The sequence below is a fragment of the Odontesthes bonariensis genome, chromosome 9 (assembly GCF_027942865.1).
Source record: "Odontesthes bonariensis isolate fOdoBon6 chromosome 9, fOdoBon6.hap1, whole genome shotgun sequence".
Classification (NCBI taxonomy): Eukaryota; Metazoa; Chordata; class Actinopteri; order Atheriniformes; family Atherinopsidae; genus Odontesthes; species Odontesthes bonariensis.
The window spans coordinates 27483748-27500633 of record NC_134514.1 but is presented as its reverse complement, the minus strand read 5'-3'; the positions used below and the strand labels follow the sequence as shown (position 1 = coordinate 27500633).

The 16886-nt window shown below is 42.3% G+C and overlaps 1 protein-coding gene across 1 annotated transcript in view; it reads right to left on the bottom strand.

The window, feature by feature from the left end:
* igsf11 (immunoglobulin superfamily member 11) overlaps positions 1 to 16391 on the bottom strand; it is a 102820-nt gene extending 86429 nt beyond the window's left edge. Inside the window, exon 1 of the mRNA XM_075474479.1 lies at positions 15835 to 16391. Within this exon, the coding sequence (XP_075330594.1) occupies positions 15835 to 15895 (61 nt within the window). The 5' untranslated portion in view covers positions 15896 to 16391. The remainder of the gene's footprint in view (positions 1 to 15834) is intronic.
* Between the last annotated feature and the right edge of the window lie 495 nt (positions 16392 to 16886).

Genomic DNA, 16886 nt, shown 5'->3' with positions numbered 1-16886 from the left:
AATTGACAGTGACAAACTCTAGAAGATCATCTCCAACAATGTGAATTTCTGGATAGAACAGTAACTCTTTGAGAGAAGATAGTTTCAGGAATTTCAATTTCAATTTTCACAGTTCAAAGATCGTTCTAACAAAGACAGAAAGCGCATTAAAGCTTTCTTAAGGTTATCAGTTAGCTTAATTTGTACTCTTTTTTCCCCCCCCTAACTGATCACTAATCAGTGCCGCTAACAGACTAACTATTTTCTATTCATGTTTTCCATTGTTGGTTTTATTGTGTCATATTCAGAAAATACCCTCAGTCACAGCTTGCCATAATTTACGAAATGAACATGATGTTTTTCAATCTGCCATTTACACAGGCCAGAGAAAGGCTGTTATTAAAGCTTTAATTTATCTGAGCAAAGAATCGCTTACATTGGAGGCTGGGGGAGGGGTTACAGAGACCAACCAGATCAACTAAAGTATTTGGACCTTCATGTTAAAAGATAAGAAGGTTCCAGGTTCAACTCCCGACTGGGGCCTTTCTGTGTGGAGTTTGCATGTTCTCCCCATGTATGCGTGGGTTCTCTCTGGGTACTCCGGCTTCCTCCCACTGTCCAAAAACATGCATGTCAGGTTAATTGGCATCTCTAAGTTGTCCTTAGGAGTGACTGTGAGCGTGCATGGTTGTTTGTCTCGTTTGTTTCTATGTGGCCCTGTGATGGACTGGCAGCCTGTCCAGGGTGTACCCCGCCTCTCGCCCATCGACTGCTGGGATAGGCTCCAGCCCCCCCGCGACCCGACCGACGGATTCAGCGGTATAGAAAATGGATGGATGGATGTTAAAAGATCCAGAGTCAGTAAAAGACGGTTTAATTCGAGAGAGAAAAATGAAAAAATAACCTTCGACACGGGTGCGACGTCTAACCTGGACTGGAAGGACATGGGCTTCACTAATGTTAGCTCTTTTCTTTTTACTGCTGTTTAATGTTTTACTACCCCCAGTCGTGTTTGTGGACACTTACAAATGTGCCCCATAGGGCGGCATTCACAGTCGCCATTTTTAGCTGAATTTATGAACTGCTTTTGCAACTACATTTCCAAAAAGCCACCCAGGGTTTTTCATTCAACTTCACCGGGAAGTGTTAAGAAATCCCGCTCTAAACAGCAGAAACATTCATAAATGCTGGTCTGCATTTGGAAACGTCAGCGAAGTAATGACGTGTCTCTGTGGTTGCCTTCTGGCCGTGGAAAATCAAACTGGTTCTCAGCTGGTTCTTTATAGAACCAACAAAGAACTGGCTGTAACACCACCCCTTAAACGAGACCAACCTTGTTGGAAAGGGGGTATAACTGTGCTTAAAAACTCTTAAAATCCTTAAAAACATATCTATGTTCTTCCAAATTGGGCATTTCCAATTTCTGCTCAAAACATTGAACAATAATTATGCTTTATCAACAATCATGTGCCTTCATGCCATGATTGCCTTACCGCGAATCATCACTTAAGTTGCTCCTCACCCAAAATTCAGCTTCTCTGTAGTTTGATCACATCCTGACCCCTTCACTGTCTCCTAGTTTGCACAAGATCTGATTTTTAATAGCCTCTGCAAGGACAGAAATAGCAAACAAGCTCACACAATCATATTTATCGGATCTCATCATCCGTTATGCATCCTGTCACAATTTATAATCATAGGGAGCCGGCCGGCAGACCGTCACCGACAATCAGGAGGGAATTAGCGGGCAGCAGAGCACACATATCTTTTGGGAGCCATATGGAAGATGAACCTGTGATATCTTCAAATTCAATCCACTGTTTTATCACACAATCTCTTGTTATACTTTGAGGAGTACTGCCGCACACAGACAGAGCTGCCTCTGAGCTGCTTCCCTGCTATGGTCAGTTGTTGTCTGCTTTCTGTCTGATGAAACGTGTCAAGGCGCATTTATATACTTTTTAACAAGGACTGCTGACATGTTCAAATTTGTCATTTATTATTATTAGTAGTAGTAGTAGTAGTATTTTTATTAGTCTTATTATTAGTAGTAGTATTGTTAAAATACAATCATTGTAAATATTTATAATTGTTTTGAGCTACTTGACTATTTGAATTTCCCCCATTGGGGGATGAATAAAGTATTTTTCTATTCTATTCTATATACTGGACTGTACATTCATATACTATACCTTATCTGACTGAGAGAAAGAAATCTGCAGAGGCCTGCCTGAGGAGAACGGCTGCAGAAATAAAGTGACTTCATCCTCACCAATATATCTCGCAACACACTGTGCGAAGATTTGTGTGCAGAAACTTAAACGGCTGTCGTCTCAGTTTATTTTTGAGCATTTTGTGACAAAGCTTCGTTAAACGTTTTTTTTTTTAAAAAGCAGATAAGCAAATAAAGATGAAAAAAAATAGTAATATTTAGCAAGTATTAAAAAAACAGTAGTACGGTATTATATAAGTGTGTCAGCGTGTGCTGTTGTGTTTCATTTGTGAGGTTGTGCTCCTCTGCTACTCAACTGATCAAATAAAGCCAAATCTATCTATAATCTATAAAAACAGGGTCACAAAGCAATAGTAAATCTAATCTGTAGCTATGCCTGTTTTGGGAGAAGATTTGGGTTTTTGCTCAATGGGTTACATTTTAGTCCATATTAATAAAGTATCTCCTGGCAGTCGTGCTGGGCATGGATCAGCAGCTTCTCTGTCTCGCTGGGAGAGTCACAGCCTCTTTGGTCAAATACAAGAAAGAAGGAGGGTCTATTTCAGTGTTACAACAGAGAAAATTAGATTAGCTTCTTTTTTTAAAATTCCTTATTGATGTGAATCATTGAGATTTCTTTGTATCCTTCGTGCAATCACCAAATATTTTTATTTCACATCATGTGCGAGGATCGCATCCAATTCCATCAAGGCACTCAACTTATCTCTTCATCTTAATTGCAAGATGTTTTAGATAGCGTGTAATCCAAATTGAAATCATTTTCTGTGTACAGGGAGAGACGGAGAAGGCTTTACCTCTCAGAGCAACTTTGGCAACAAATATCAGTAAATGTTTAATGTGACACGCCATCGGCCTTGAGGCGACGAAGGCAGCTTCTGAGAAAGAGGAAGGCAATTCCGTGTTCATCAGAGGTGATTTTAGAACTGCTGCGTTAGTGGTAATGGACACTGTTGTCCCCTGTTGAAGCCATTTTAACACACCAACGCTGTAGATTTCCAGGAGAAAGTGCGGACTGTCTGGTTGGGACTTTTTCTGCAGTGAGTGTTCACACATGCACATCACAGCGGGAGGCTTTGTGCTGGAGATGCCCTCTCTCGGCTAAAGATGCGGCTTTCCGGAGCCCGCGCATGAGGCAGCATGTTATGCAGAAATAATTATCTGGAAATAGCTGTTTTTCTTTGCAACGCATTGAGAGTAGCAGATGAGGCTCCTTGTGTTGATAGAAGTATTGCATGAGTCTTTATCTACAACAGCGGGGAGAAAGAGGAAAGGTCTGCAGAAATAAACTCCGACACGCTCGCTCACACAGCGGCAGCAAATGCTCCGGAATATTTGCTGACATATTCGCACATTGTGACGCCCTTCCGATGTTCCACAGAGTTTACTTGGAGGCTTGGTTGGAAAATCTCTGCAAGACATTAGGAGCAAATGTTGCAGACATTTGAGTTTGCACATCCCACTGCTCCAGAGCACCTTCAGAACATTTCAGGACTCCAGTGCATGTGTGAAAACGGTAGAAGTGCGCTCATTAGCACTCTGTCATTGATCAGAATGAGTCTTTGAGTGGGTTTCTTTAATCGCAGAGCTATTATCCTATTTTTAAGGGTGCCAAGATCAATGTCTTGGAGTTGCTCCATAGTTGTCAGGTTTTTCTGTTTCTAGCCTGCTCGCAGAGTAAAGTGGGACAACAAACCATTATCGTAGTTTGCTAATTGAAAGCTCTTCCAATAGCTGGGATCTACTTGAAAGGCTTTTAAGGGACAAATAGGGCAAAAACAAAAAACACAAACGCACACAAAAGTGACAAGTTGAGTCCCAACAGGAAAATGAACAAGCCTGACAGAAAAGAGTCTTGTGATTCCTTTAAAGAAAGCTTGGTTTACACAGTATACAAAGTGTCTGAACAAAGAAACAGCACCACAGTTGGAGGAACTGTCATTGTTAGCTCTTGTAGGTGGTGTTTTAGAGAATGAAAACCTTCAACTTTTGTAGATGTCACGTGATTTAGTAACTCTGACGCATTTTAATATCTGCCTGCAACACAACATTTTTAAAAGAACAAACCATCAAAGGCAACCTGGCAGTCTCAGGTCAGTTCACTTTTTTCTTTGCCGGAGGCTGGTAGTCAGAACCAGCAACGCCTGGATGTCAGAATCACAAAATCTTATATCGTTGACACATATTTTCCTTCCAACTTTGCATATTTCTGAGAATTTGTTTCAATTGGTTTGTTCATTGCCCTCTGTGTAGTTTCCAGCACAGAAAAAAATTTAATTAGAGCACATTTTTTAACCTGTGTTTTTTCTCAGTAGGTAAAATCTACTCAAAGGCCTTCAGAAGTACAATTTGTGGTTAAAAAAACAGGGAATGACGGTTAGCGAAGCAAAGTAGCTAGCAAGAAACTGCTCCATGTAACATGCTAGCTAGAATTATAGCATTTTGGTTCTTATACTTTTACTTAGCCTTACTGGTTTTCAATGAGGGATGGCTGAAGGAGGAGTAGAAAAGGATTTTATCCTGAATTCACTGCTTAAGACCTTTTCAGGAGGGACAATTCCAGAGAAAATGGACACTGTGAGGAAGGCTTGGCCAACACTGTAACTAGGAGCCCCAGCCAGGGAAAACATCTGCCTCAATGCATCAATGACACTCTGTTTATTGTACCACTGGGAATGTTTATTTCTTTGATAGATGAGGTTTTTCGAGCTACGGCAGATTATTATCACTACTACTTGGTTTGGATCATTGCTAGTGACGTCAACAATGTTGAGATCCAATGACCTGGCTGTGCCATTAAGTGTCTCTGATAGCATGCGTGTTTAGACCCTGGAGGTTGACTAGAATCTGAAATGAAGTCTGCTGATTCCTGATTGCATTGGTCGTATTTCATAGCAGTTTTGATTGCTTGGTGGTTCCAGTGAATCAGATGTTTTCCTTCTTTGAAAATTATATTGATATCAAATATTTACTATTTCTAATGGAACATCTTGTCTAAATGCATACTAGAGGTAGAACTCTTCATGCGTTCAGTGAGGTAGTCATGTTCTCCAATTGGTGTCGTATAGCATCTCAGCCTACACTGTAGCTGTTTGTCCCCAAAGTACGGCGCACATCGAGACAGCGATGCAGAGTTAAATGTGAAAAGATTTTGTAACACAGAAACTGGGAGTAATACTGTATGAAGTTGTTTTAGGCCTCAGGTGTCTCTGTGTGCATGAGCACGGCCACGCTTGTAAGCACACACACATCATCAACTGTTTCAGTGTGTGTTTGTGTAGGCATGTGCATGCAATGTTAGCGTATGTCTGTGAAGTGTATTTGATTGTGTGCAAGTATGCCCAGATAAGCAACGCAAGCACGTGTTCACCACTTAGTCAAAAGTCCCACCTGGTGCGCCCCCCCCCCACCCCCCCTGTTCTATTGGATCCAACAGAGACAATGCCACGGTGAAGTCTGCTGTAACAGTGCACAGATGGGATCTCCCTGACTTTCACTCTCACTGTGTGCCTACAGTGATGCACCATTCTTCCTGGCTGCTCACACGCATCAGATTTGACAGGCTCATTCCTCGTCTGCGGGGACAGTACGACCGAGGACCACTTTTCAGTCCCATCCTCATCCCTGGAAAGTCGTTTGTGCACCACAAAGTGGTGGGTGGACAGAGCAATAGAGGCAGGGCGAGATATTTTGACTGTGTGAAAGAGAGGCGCAGAGTGAAATCGAGGGTGAAAGACAAAGACAGTGAAATTGGAAAACGTGGTGATGTAAGGCAAAAGAGCAGAGGCACACCAAAGGGAACGAGGCATTTAGAGAGGCACACAAGGAGGAAGGTTGTGACAAAGACACAAAGAGAAGTTGGTCCCCGTATTTTGGTAGAATGTCATCTAAAAGAGAGATGAACAATAACAACTGAGTGAAGCTCAAGAGCACAATATAAGAGAGGGGCTTAAAATTAAACTACAGAGAGCTGCGGCACAACCTCTCCAACAGGGAGCAATTCAGAAACTTAACACATTTTCTGTGTCGCACTGACTGCTCACCTTTCACTTCTGCAGCTTGGCCTCATTATGGTGTTTTGTTTTTTTAAGATTAGAATAAAGATCTTTGACATAATACTGATGTTTTTGTAGGAATTTCTTTTGCTTTCCTGTTCCAAACAGCTCGGTTTATCACCACTTAGCGCCTCTCTTTTAATGCTTGTTTTCTCTTTTTAATTCCCAAAACAAATCAACACTGGCGCATCGAGCATGATGAGGTAAAACCGCAAGAATCTAGAAAGTGAGGCAAGAAGTCTTTATGAAATAAACTCATACAGACAAAGATGATCAATCATCTCGTGGGGTGACTTTGTGGTAATTAATCAGAACAGTATGGTATGACTCTCTGCAGCCTTTCCCAACCAGGTGCTGGTATGTGAGTGAAGTCTGTGCTGACCAGCTGGACTTGAATGGCTGTGATCAGCCACTGTGTGGCGACTGGGACACTTATGTGTCCTTGGTGGGGACAATGAAACCCAAATTGCTCCTAAGGGTCATAAAAGCGCTACATAAATGCAGCCAGTGGTTAATTTCCTCGAGGAAATGCTGAAAGCTGAATCATGAAGTCAGTCTGTAATTTATCACTCATTTATGTGTTTTAAGCATGCTGTACACCTGACTCAATAGATGAACTGATTTCTTTTATGTTATCAATCATTACTTTGTTGCATATATATTTTTTTTTTCCTGAAACTGTCCCCGATGCATTTTCAAGGTGGAGGATTGAACTAAAGACTTGATGCCGTCACATCTATAGGAAGCTTTTTATGAACTGGCATTACATAAATACACCTAAAATGAATCGGATTGATTAGGATTTTAACTCACTGTATCTAACTGCACTTGTGCTGAACTTGTTAACTTTCTGTGTTTTTTTGTGAAAGGGCACTCTACAAACAAACTGAATTAAAACTGAACTGAATAGAATTTAGTAGAACTGAATTGAACTGGACAGAACTGGACTGAATCTGAATTCATTTTGGGTGTGACTTGTATTGTGGCGTGTTCCTACATCTTACCAGTTCATTGCAGGACCATATAAGAATCTAAACGTTCTCCTCAGCAGTCTGCTGCCTTTGATCATGTCTTTCCTCGTGATTCTGGTTACATAGTTAATACCAATACAAAGAGCGGCGGCACTGAGATAGAGAAGAGGAAATGAAACAGCCAAGTTTCACCTCAAACAGTCACTTTATGAATTACCAATGGCAGCGAAAAGCCCTGAGCATATTTAATGCAAGAGAATCTGTCCTTTTTTTCACTTTGTTCTCTTCTGCCTCAGCCGTGGCAAGGAGGTGGACTGCCACCCCTCCAGCTGTCGGTCCATCAATCTATTTTTGAGCGCCGAGAGTGGGAATCGAACCACTGACCTTTTGGTTTTTGGATGACCCACTGAGCCCTTCAAGAATCCATTAATAAAGGACCTATTCTTTGAACACAAAAAAAGAAAAGCTTCCCACTGCTTCTTATTTTTCCATCCTTTTTGACACTCACCTCTGACCCTCAGAGGCTTTTAAAAACTCAAAGGTCTTTTCTGTCGGAGTTCTCAGCTGAATCCTCAACAGCCATCACAGGCGACCATGAACAACCCATCAAGTGTAAGATCGTGCGATTTACAAAATCTATGAATCAGAAATATGAAATGTTCCCCTGCGTGTTTTCATCATTCAGTCCGCTCATGGTCACCGTGCACTTAAAACAGGTCACAGGATCTGTTTACCTCTACGAGTGACACCAGCTCAGCCCCCCTGGGTTCATCAAGCGCTGTAAGGTCGTTTAGTCATTGTGTGAGTCGATTACCAATCAATTTCAAATTAGTGGTGCGAGGCCACTGTACTCCAGAGAGTGCAGTTGAAAATACCAATAAACAGTCCTTGCTTCAGGACGAACCCGTGTCCTAAAAGCATCCCCACAGCTGAATCTGCATCTTCAGTAAACACAGCTCCTAAGTAACTGTCTGTCAAAGTGGACTGCCCGCTTCCCCCAAAGGAGCACCGTGCTGTTGGTTTTTGCTTTGTGCTTATCGTTGGTGCAGTAAAATCTCCTCATGTAAGATATCACATGCTCGCCACATCAGCCCCATTGTATTTCCTGATCTCATCCTACAGTATTTCCCTGGGTCTGATGGGTGTCAAAGGGGAAATATTCCTCAAATTAGTCACACAAACCAAACAAAAGGCTCATGTCACAACGACTGATAGGCAGAATGAACATGAAATGTTTACGTGGTTTAATGATGTGGGGAAAAAAGGTCTTGGTAGCAGCTAATTCACCGAAAAACTTCAGAATATCATATCGACTGTTAAACAATAAGGTATGGCAGCACTGAGAATTAGAGAAGGATGCTGATCCCGCAGGAGATGTGAAACATCTGAGTTACCTCCTCTTGGAGGGAGCGTTACTTGCTCGAGTCTCACATGTCTTAAAGAGGAAATGGGCTGATTCAATAAAACATGCAGCAACTGGATAATTCATGTTTTGTGCATCTAATAGTACACCTAGGTTCAGCTATTTGAGTCTTCAGTGCTAGATGAGACAAATGACTGATTTAGGGACTTAGGAATATCATATTTGACCTGCACACCCACGGGTTCTTTTCCTAAACATGGATGACGTACCATACTGTCCTCCTGTTGTGGATGTAAAATGATGCTTAAAATATCCTGGAAGTCCCAATTGTTTTTCAGGGACGGTCACGACATCCACTCTTAAACACCTGGCTGAATGTGGAATGATGTAAGTGGTTAGCTGGCAGTTGAACAGACAACGCCTTAAAGGGATTTTTTTGCTTTTCTTTTCTTAGGTCGGGAGTGTGAGAATACAGAAAAGTGCAGTCAGAGCACTCTCAGTTCGGAGAATCGGGGAGAACTTCTGATGGGGGATCTTGGTTAAAAGCTACTTGAAACAGGGACAGGAGAAGAATCTTAAAACTACTTCATAAACTTATAGCAGTTTGGGCAAACGCAGCATTGTGGATTGTTACACCAGTACACTATTGCATCAGACGACTGTTTTTCTTTGTCACTATATTTTCTCATCTGAATAACATTAGTGTGGCACGAGTAGTGGGCCAACGTGATGTGGTGTGTAAAAATTCATAGTATAAGGTTTGCCAAGTTTGTGATGTTTGAATTGTTTTCGATGGTGAAAATTCACTCTTTTCTGTCCCTGTTTCCAGCAACGTCGGCTTGGCTCGTCTGTCAGCTCCCCTCCCAGCTTCTCCAAACTGAGAGCGCTCTGATCGCCGTGCGCAGCAGGTCAAACACTTTCACACTTAACACTTTAAATTCAGAGTATTATTTTCTGGTGCAAACCAGTTACACTTTGATCGTTGACTGGTATATGTTATGTGTTTTAAAAGCTTCGTTGAGATTGCATCAGTGTGATGAATTAATCATACAGAGTGAAAAGCCATGTCACAGGTGAGGGTTGAATTGCAAAGATTAGCCATTGTCACTTTCAAATTATTGGATCAATGTTTAGTGATAGGGAGGAGGAATATAGTCTAAGGGGAGACCTAAATTTAAAAAAAAACAAAGGTCCGAACAAATATGAAAAGCATGTGTGTATCGAGCTGTGGAGTGACTTTGTGGAACAGTCTGGAGACAGAAATAAAACAAAGTCCAAATATAATTCTGTTTAAAAAAATGTACAAAAAAATATTTTTAAACAAGTACATGGAAGAGGAAGTATATTAACGGAGGACGATGAGGGATAAATATATGAATAGAATCGGGTTAATTGTTATATTGTAATTTAAGTAGTATATGGTATATATGGTATATATTTATTTATGGGGATAGTTATATATTCATATTTACAAAGATATTTACAAAGATATGTGTGTAGTATATATTTATTTTGTGATTATATATTTATCTAGATATTTAGGAAGTGTAGGCATATATTTATATAGGTGTATTGTAGTTAGGATATTTGCAAACTGAAGAGTAGTTCAAAAGGGGTGGGAAACTAAAAAAAGTATTGTACTTCTTCCCATTCCTTTTTTCGAACAATGTGTGGTGTTTTGTTATGTATGAGCACTTTATGTGATTTAATTTTTTATTATTATTTTTTTTTATTTCTCTTTTTCTTTCTTTTGTATGTACAAATACTTACATACAGTTTCTTTTTTATACATGTTCGAAAAATAAAAATCTATCATCATCATCATCATCATCATCATCATCATCATTATTTTGCCGCTGACAGGATACCTTGGTGTTTTATCTGCTTTTTGCCCCCAATTCATTTAAATAAGATGCAAGATATCATGTCACACACTCAAATAAAACAAAAGAAAAGGGTGGCTGAACAGATGAGACTGAACCTGCTTAATGAACCTACAAGACAACCCGACTGCCTGAGATCTGGAGATTTGTGAGAGGTGGATCGAACTGATGAAGTCATCACAGTCTCGAAGAAACCGTGATCCTTTGAGGGTGGACTGCAATTTATTTGCCAGGGGAATAAAAGGGCCCCCAGCACAAACACCTGCGGGAATAATGTGTGCACAGGAGCATCTTTTTCGCCATTGATCTGAGCTCATAAAGGCTTCCAATGATAAACACAGCAACCATTCTCAGTAACACCAGAGAACAACTTAATGACCCTCTGGCAATCACTGACTGAGAGCCACAATATATCACACGCACAAGGAAGTGAATGGTGTGGGAGGGCTTTTTGTGAATTATAAGTCAATTAACATTGGATTGTTACGGACATGAAAATGTCGATGCCCTGAAGAAAAATCACATTATTTTTGACAGGTTTTCCACGACAAATAAGATTAGGAAAGCCCTTAACTAAAGTGCTATATGTATCCTTTAATGCTGCTGCTACTAACTTGGCTGTGGCTGCTTTTTGAAAGAAAGAATTACATGAATTGGCTCACCGTTATGAAACAGACTTTAAATGGCACTGTGTGATACTGACAGTACAGAGAAACAAAAGTAACTCTGTTCAATAGTCAGACTGCTGACTCAATGTTATGACGTTGCACAGATTTACACCATCAGGGTACTTTTTTTCCCACTGTATTCGTTCAAGCAGATCTTATGGGACAATCACAGACTAGCTAAACTTCTATCTGATAAAAATGGCTGATTATGTGATCGTAAAGGAGCCTGTTTGATGCTTTTCAAGACAGAGCTCTCTACAACTTAATGTTGTTTCAGTATGAAGCAACAACCCCTGAGTAACTGATGTCATATGCAAGTGCTGACAGCAAAAAAAAACCCTATCAAACCTCTGCAGCCAGCAAAGCAAAACCGCTCATTTCAAGGGTGGGATCTTCAGGGTGCCATGATGAGTGGAAGACATGCGCTTTAAATATGTAAAAGCCCAGGCCTCATGTGCACGCTCGAAAGGAGAATGAAGCAAAAAAGTGACTCTCGTTTAAAAACTACAACGTGTCCCAGCATGCTATGAAGCTTAAATCAAAGATACGACAACATACGGTCAGATTTGAGGATTTTTTCTCTAATGACATCATGTGCCTGTAACCAAACACTGTCTTCCATCCCCGAGTTACTGTGTGAAGTTGCATTTAACAGATTCTTAACTAACAGCAGCTCTCATATTTGTGCCATTATCGCACTTAATCCACAGAGGAAATTATCTTGCTCCTCAAAGCAATGATTATGTGGCTCTAGCAAACCGAGATATAACCTGCCCACCGTACTGCAGCAGGACAGATTTTCCCAGCAGCTTTGTCTTTAATGTCCCTGAATGTCAAACAATAAAAGCTACTCCACTCACGTAACTCCTTATCTGAAATGACCAAGCTTGCAGCAGAAAGGGAAGTGTGTGGCATATTTTAAACGACGGAAGCTCAGTCTAAAGCGTGTCTGACAAGTGCACTGACTGAGCCTCTGTTTTGATAAGTGACACCCTAATTCCCCAGCACTTCGCCTCATGGTCTGACCCAAATGCAGTTAAAAACAGGGCTAATGACAGTGCTGCATCAACATCGGACTGCTCCCTACATGATATCACAACTCACTCATGTTTTCCTCATTTTGCCACTCTGATTAAAAGGTACAACTCCACAAAACCTCATAGCCCCAAAACCTCCGTGAACTGACCACATCAGATGTTTGGCCCAGATGCTCGGCTGAGCAGCCCGTGGACTCCAGGGGGCCTGGTTTAATGTGTGCTTAAGAGACCGGGGGACCGGAGAAAATGCTGCGCTCTCTCCTTCCAAATATCTGCCCATCATTTATTCATTTACCCTCCCAGGATGGCGGCTGCTGCCATCATCCAGAGGGCCGCGTCGTCTGAAGTTCTCCGCGCCTCTGTCGCTCAAACGTGCACTTTGTGAGCGGTCCCAGAGGTCCTTTAATTTTTTGAGAGGCTATTTTTAGTGGGGCAAAATAACCGAGGTGGAAAGTTCCATCTGTCCGACACTCTTGTTCCAGCTGCTCCTTTTTAGCAGCGTGCAGAAAGAGGAGGGGAAAACACACTACTTATCATGTGAACATTAGGCCACAGACGGGTTTTTTTGTTGTTGTATTAACTCATATTCTGCTTCAGCAGGAAGAGACGAATTCTAAGGTTTTACTTATAATTGACATAATAAAAATGACGTGGTCCTTACCGGTTCTTAAAATCAGGTAAATACAACCACATGGACTCCATACTGTTTGGAAATGACCATATAACCCTTCCCAGACTGATGGCAGCAGTAATTTCTTCTCAAAGATCATTGCTGATGTCTTTCCTCCTTGGCAAACTGTCAAAACCTCTGCCTTCATAGAGGTTCTCACGCTTGCTGATTATCAGTGAATCAGGTGCATTTGACAAGCAGCATCTACACACAAACACACAAACAATGTTTGAAACCCCCTTGTCTTTTTTTTTTAAAGCTCTTTTCAGTCAAACACTCAAACACAATTCTAACTGAACAAAACAAAGCAGATTTTAGCTGCCAACTACTACTAGTGGATTGCAGCAGTAATGATATTTTAGCGGCCTACTGTCTGAGGAATTCAATCGGCCAACAGAAGCAGATTGTAAAATAACAGACAATCCAAGCTTGCTCTGCAATTTCATGCCACGACTTTAAGCAGACCCTCAAAGGTTAACAAGCTTACAGTGAGAGTGGAGAGGAGATTTGGTCTGAGTTCCGCTTTGATGCAGACACGAATGTCCTGAATGTCAATGAGCCTGAGAAACACTCCATGTTATCGCTTCTTTGCTCCCTTTTTGTCACTGGGCTCTTCATTCAAAATTAATCTGAACCTTCCTGTGAACCTGAATGTAAATATGAAATACTCTACAACTCTATGAGCTACGCACTCAATCAAAACAAGACAAAAGGAAGAAGAAAAGCGGTTGAAAAGTTCAGAGCCAACAACCTCAGATTGGTTTTAATTTGCTGAATTGACTGAACCTCCGGATCGGTCCCTGCCACAGCCTCAAGGGGTGTTCTGGGTGGGTCGTAAAATCCCGCTAACGCCGGGGGCGAATCAATCCGTTCATCAGCACACAGCCTCTGCTGTTTATTCTTCTAACTTTTAGAAACTTTCCTATGACGCTTTAAGAACTGCAGATCCAGACAACCCAACTTGTATCCACTGTAACCAACTCAGAGATGAGGATGCAATATGTATGTGTAAGTGAGTGTGCACGCCCTGACATGAACCAGGCCGAGACTGACTCCAGTCCAGATCACTTGTGAGTTCTGCTCTCAGGTTTTTTGCTTTCCGGAACTTTTCAAAAACTTGTTGCTTTTTCTTTTTTTTTTTTTTTTTTTAAACGTTCACAGAGCTGAAGCATTGTGCTCGCGTAGATCAAAACCAAGCAGTAAACTGTAGGGCGCGAGGAACCATGTCAGTGTTAGTGAATTACCTCAGGTCGCTCAGTAAAGAATCCCGTTTCTGCTTACAATGATCAGAACTGATCAGATCGTTGTGGTGACAATGTCTGACATGACAGAAGGTGGAGGTCAGCACGTGCGTCTTCATGAACAAGTTTCTCTTGTTGAGAACTGCTGGACTCACACCGGTGCTGATGTCATGGCGACTTAATTCGGTGCACTCAGTCGTGTGCAGTGAGCAGACATGTGGATGCTGATCTCTTTAGGGGGACAGAATCAAATGAAATAGACAACCACAATCCAACGTTTGCATCTGAAAATCTGGACAAAGCTGATCAGGAAAATCAAATCATGCTGCAGTTACACATGTGTATACGTGCGTGTAAAGATGATGAGACATCATACATCCACTGCAGAGGTATAGGGCAAAATGAGCGAGGGGCCGAGTAAAAGCACCTGGCCAATCAGGATCAGGGTTGGATTCAATCCAATCTTCCACAATTGCTCTGTCTCAAACTGAAATTTCAGACCAGTCACTGTGTGTGTGTGTGTGTGTGTGTGTGTGTGTGTGTGTGTGTGTGTGTGTGTGTGTGTGTGTGTGTGTGTGTGTGTGTGTGTGTGTGTGTGTGTGTGTGCGTAGTTGAAAGAGAGCAGTCTTTTCACTCTGAAATGAGACTCTGAGGGATCTCGGTCTTCATTCAAGTCTTTCTCCGCTCTACTGTGACTCTTTCATTTTAAACTTACAGCCACTGTTGCAACCATCATTCATAACAGAAATTCAGCCAACAGAAGAGGCTCATTGGGGACCTTCCTCGGTGTTGTCTTCTTCTAGCTTTACCTTTTTATTCCATAAATGCTTTCTCTGAGTTGAAGCTTTGATAAGATCACAGAATGTCATTTTCTGAAGGACAAAAACATAAACATAGGCTATGGCAGCCTCGCTTAACTAGCATGCACTTTCAATAAGAACATTGTTGGAGAGCTGCAGGGAAAGCTGCACCGAACCAAGAAGTAAGGGAAGGTTAGGAAACGATTTATACGCGCACACAGTGTAATTCCCACTGGAGAAGTGGAGGAATACACGGTGATTTTTTTTTTCTCTCTCTCTCCTCCCTTTGGGGTTGGCGCGCTCTCCTGCGCCGCTGCTCACCATAGCCTACTTCTCGTTAATCGGACGGATTACCAGCGCAACCCTCCGCCGTCTGCTCCGTTTCTATTTCAAAACACGGACACTCCCACTATACTGTACCACGTTTTTATACGTGTCTATCAGTGGCGGTAGCGTGCTTTTTTTTTAAATAAATAAAAAAGAAAGAAAGAAAAGTCCTCGAGTTGTGTAAGCGGAAAGAAACACCAGGCACGGCAGAAGAGCGCATTAGGGATAAGATGCGCACAATCAAAAGTGCTTTGGAAAGAGCCGACGTGACGATCATGTGGGGGGGGGGGGGGGGGGGGGGTCTTTAAAACGGGTCCTTTAGTTTTTGTGGGACTGCCGGGGATTTGGCAGCCACAAACACAGTATTAAGGAAGGGTGGGATCAAACAGGCCGTGGCACGCGCTCTTGGAGAGGTTGAACCGGTGGCACGATTTAGTTCCAGGTGCATCCGTTTTATCAGGGCTGGAGCAGACACTTTAAAATTGAAGTAAGCCATCTGATGTACTACAATGGGGCCCATTATATTTATCATCATCACAGTGGGTGGCCCCGGGGCGCTGCTTTGCCTGTTCTTAGAGATACACAACTTTCCAAGTGTCACACAACTTACCCTCCATGCAGAAAATGACCATCCAGGCTATCCATAGGTCTGAGTTCTGAAACTTCAACATGGTTCCGAAGTGTTCGGTGGGCTGGCTTTCACTTCAAGTCCAGTGCTTCTCTCTTTGAAAACCTCAGCTCTGCTCACAGATTCCTTAAAGAAAAGTAAGTCTTGCTTGCAGTGACACGAGACATGTAAGAAAATCGAAGGTTTTACGCAGCGCACATTTGCGATATTTTCCCCAAACTGCGTGAGATGCCCAAAATGTGAGGGGAAAAGTAGGCAAGCACAGGGTATTGCTTTATCCACAGAGCTCTCGTCTCCACTTCGGCCGCTTTTTATCGCTCCTCTCGTCCCGTTCGTTGGTAGCCGCCAGTGACTCCAAGACTATTTTCATTCCCACACCTCAGTTTGGGTAAAAGTCAGCGTCCACCTGCGAGCCTTTAAAAAAAAAATGGGCCCACTGTCGCCGAAAAAGACTTACAAACCGCGCTGAAACTGGCTCTTCTCCCGTCCGCTTGGCGAGTCTCTCCAACGCGTCTTGTTGCGCTCCATGGTTTCTCGTCTTCTCCGCTGCTGCCAAGCGGAGCCGAGAGCAGGTCAGAGCTGAGAAGTGCGCGCGAGGCACTGCCACTTCCGGCCGAGATTGGTCAAAATAAGATACATCTCGGAGCATCAGACGCTGAAATTACGGTTTTGACTTCACAACAGTCATTAGGCCAGGATTGAACGACTACTTTCGTCTTCTGTACCAAGACGCCACTCTATAAATTTCTGCTCAAGATGTCCCGTTTCCAACGAACTTGTTTATTTCTACACAAGGCAACGCGACACTGCAATTCGCTTACAAGATACTAGTCCGCTAGCTTAAAAACAAAGTAGCTATTTGTTTTAGGCGCGAATACCAACGCCGCAGACTGCAGGACGGCAGTCAGCCTGGGGAAGCCTGAGCACGTTCGAACTTGACGAGTTTCTTTTATTTTGTAGGCAGCAGTACATCGGCTTCCTTCAGCCTGAGTAAGTCTGCCCCGCTTTATCGCTCAGCTGCGGCTGATTAAGTT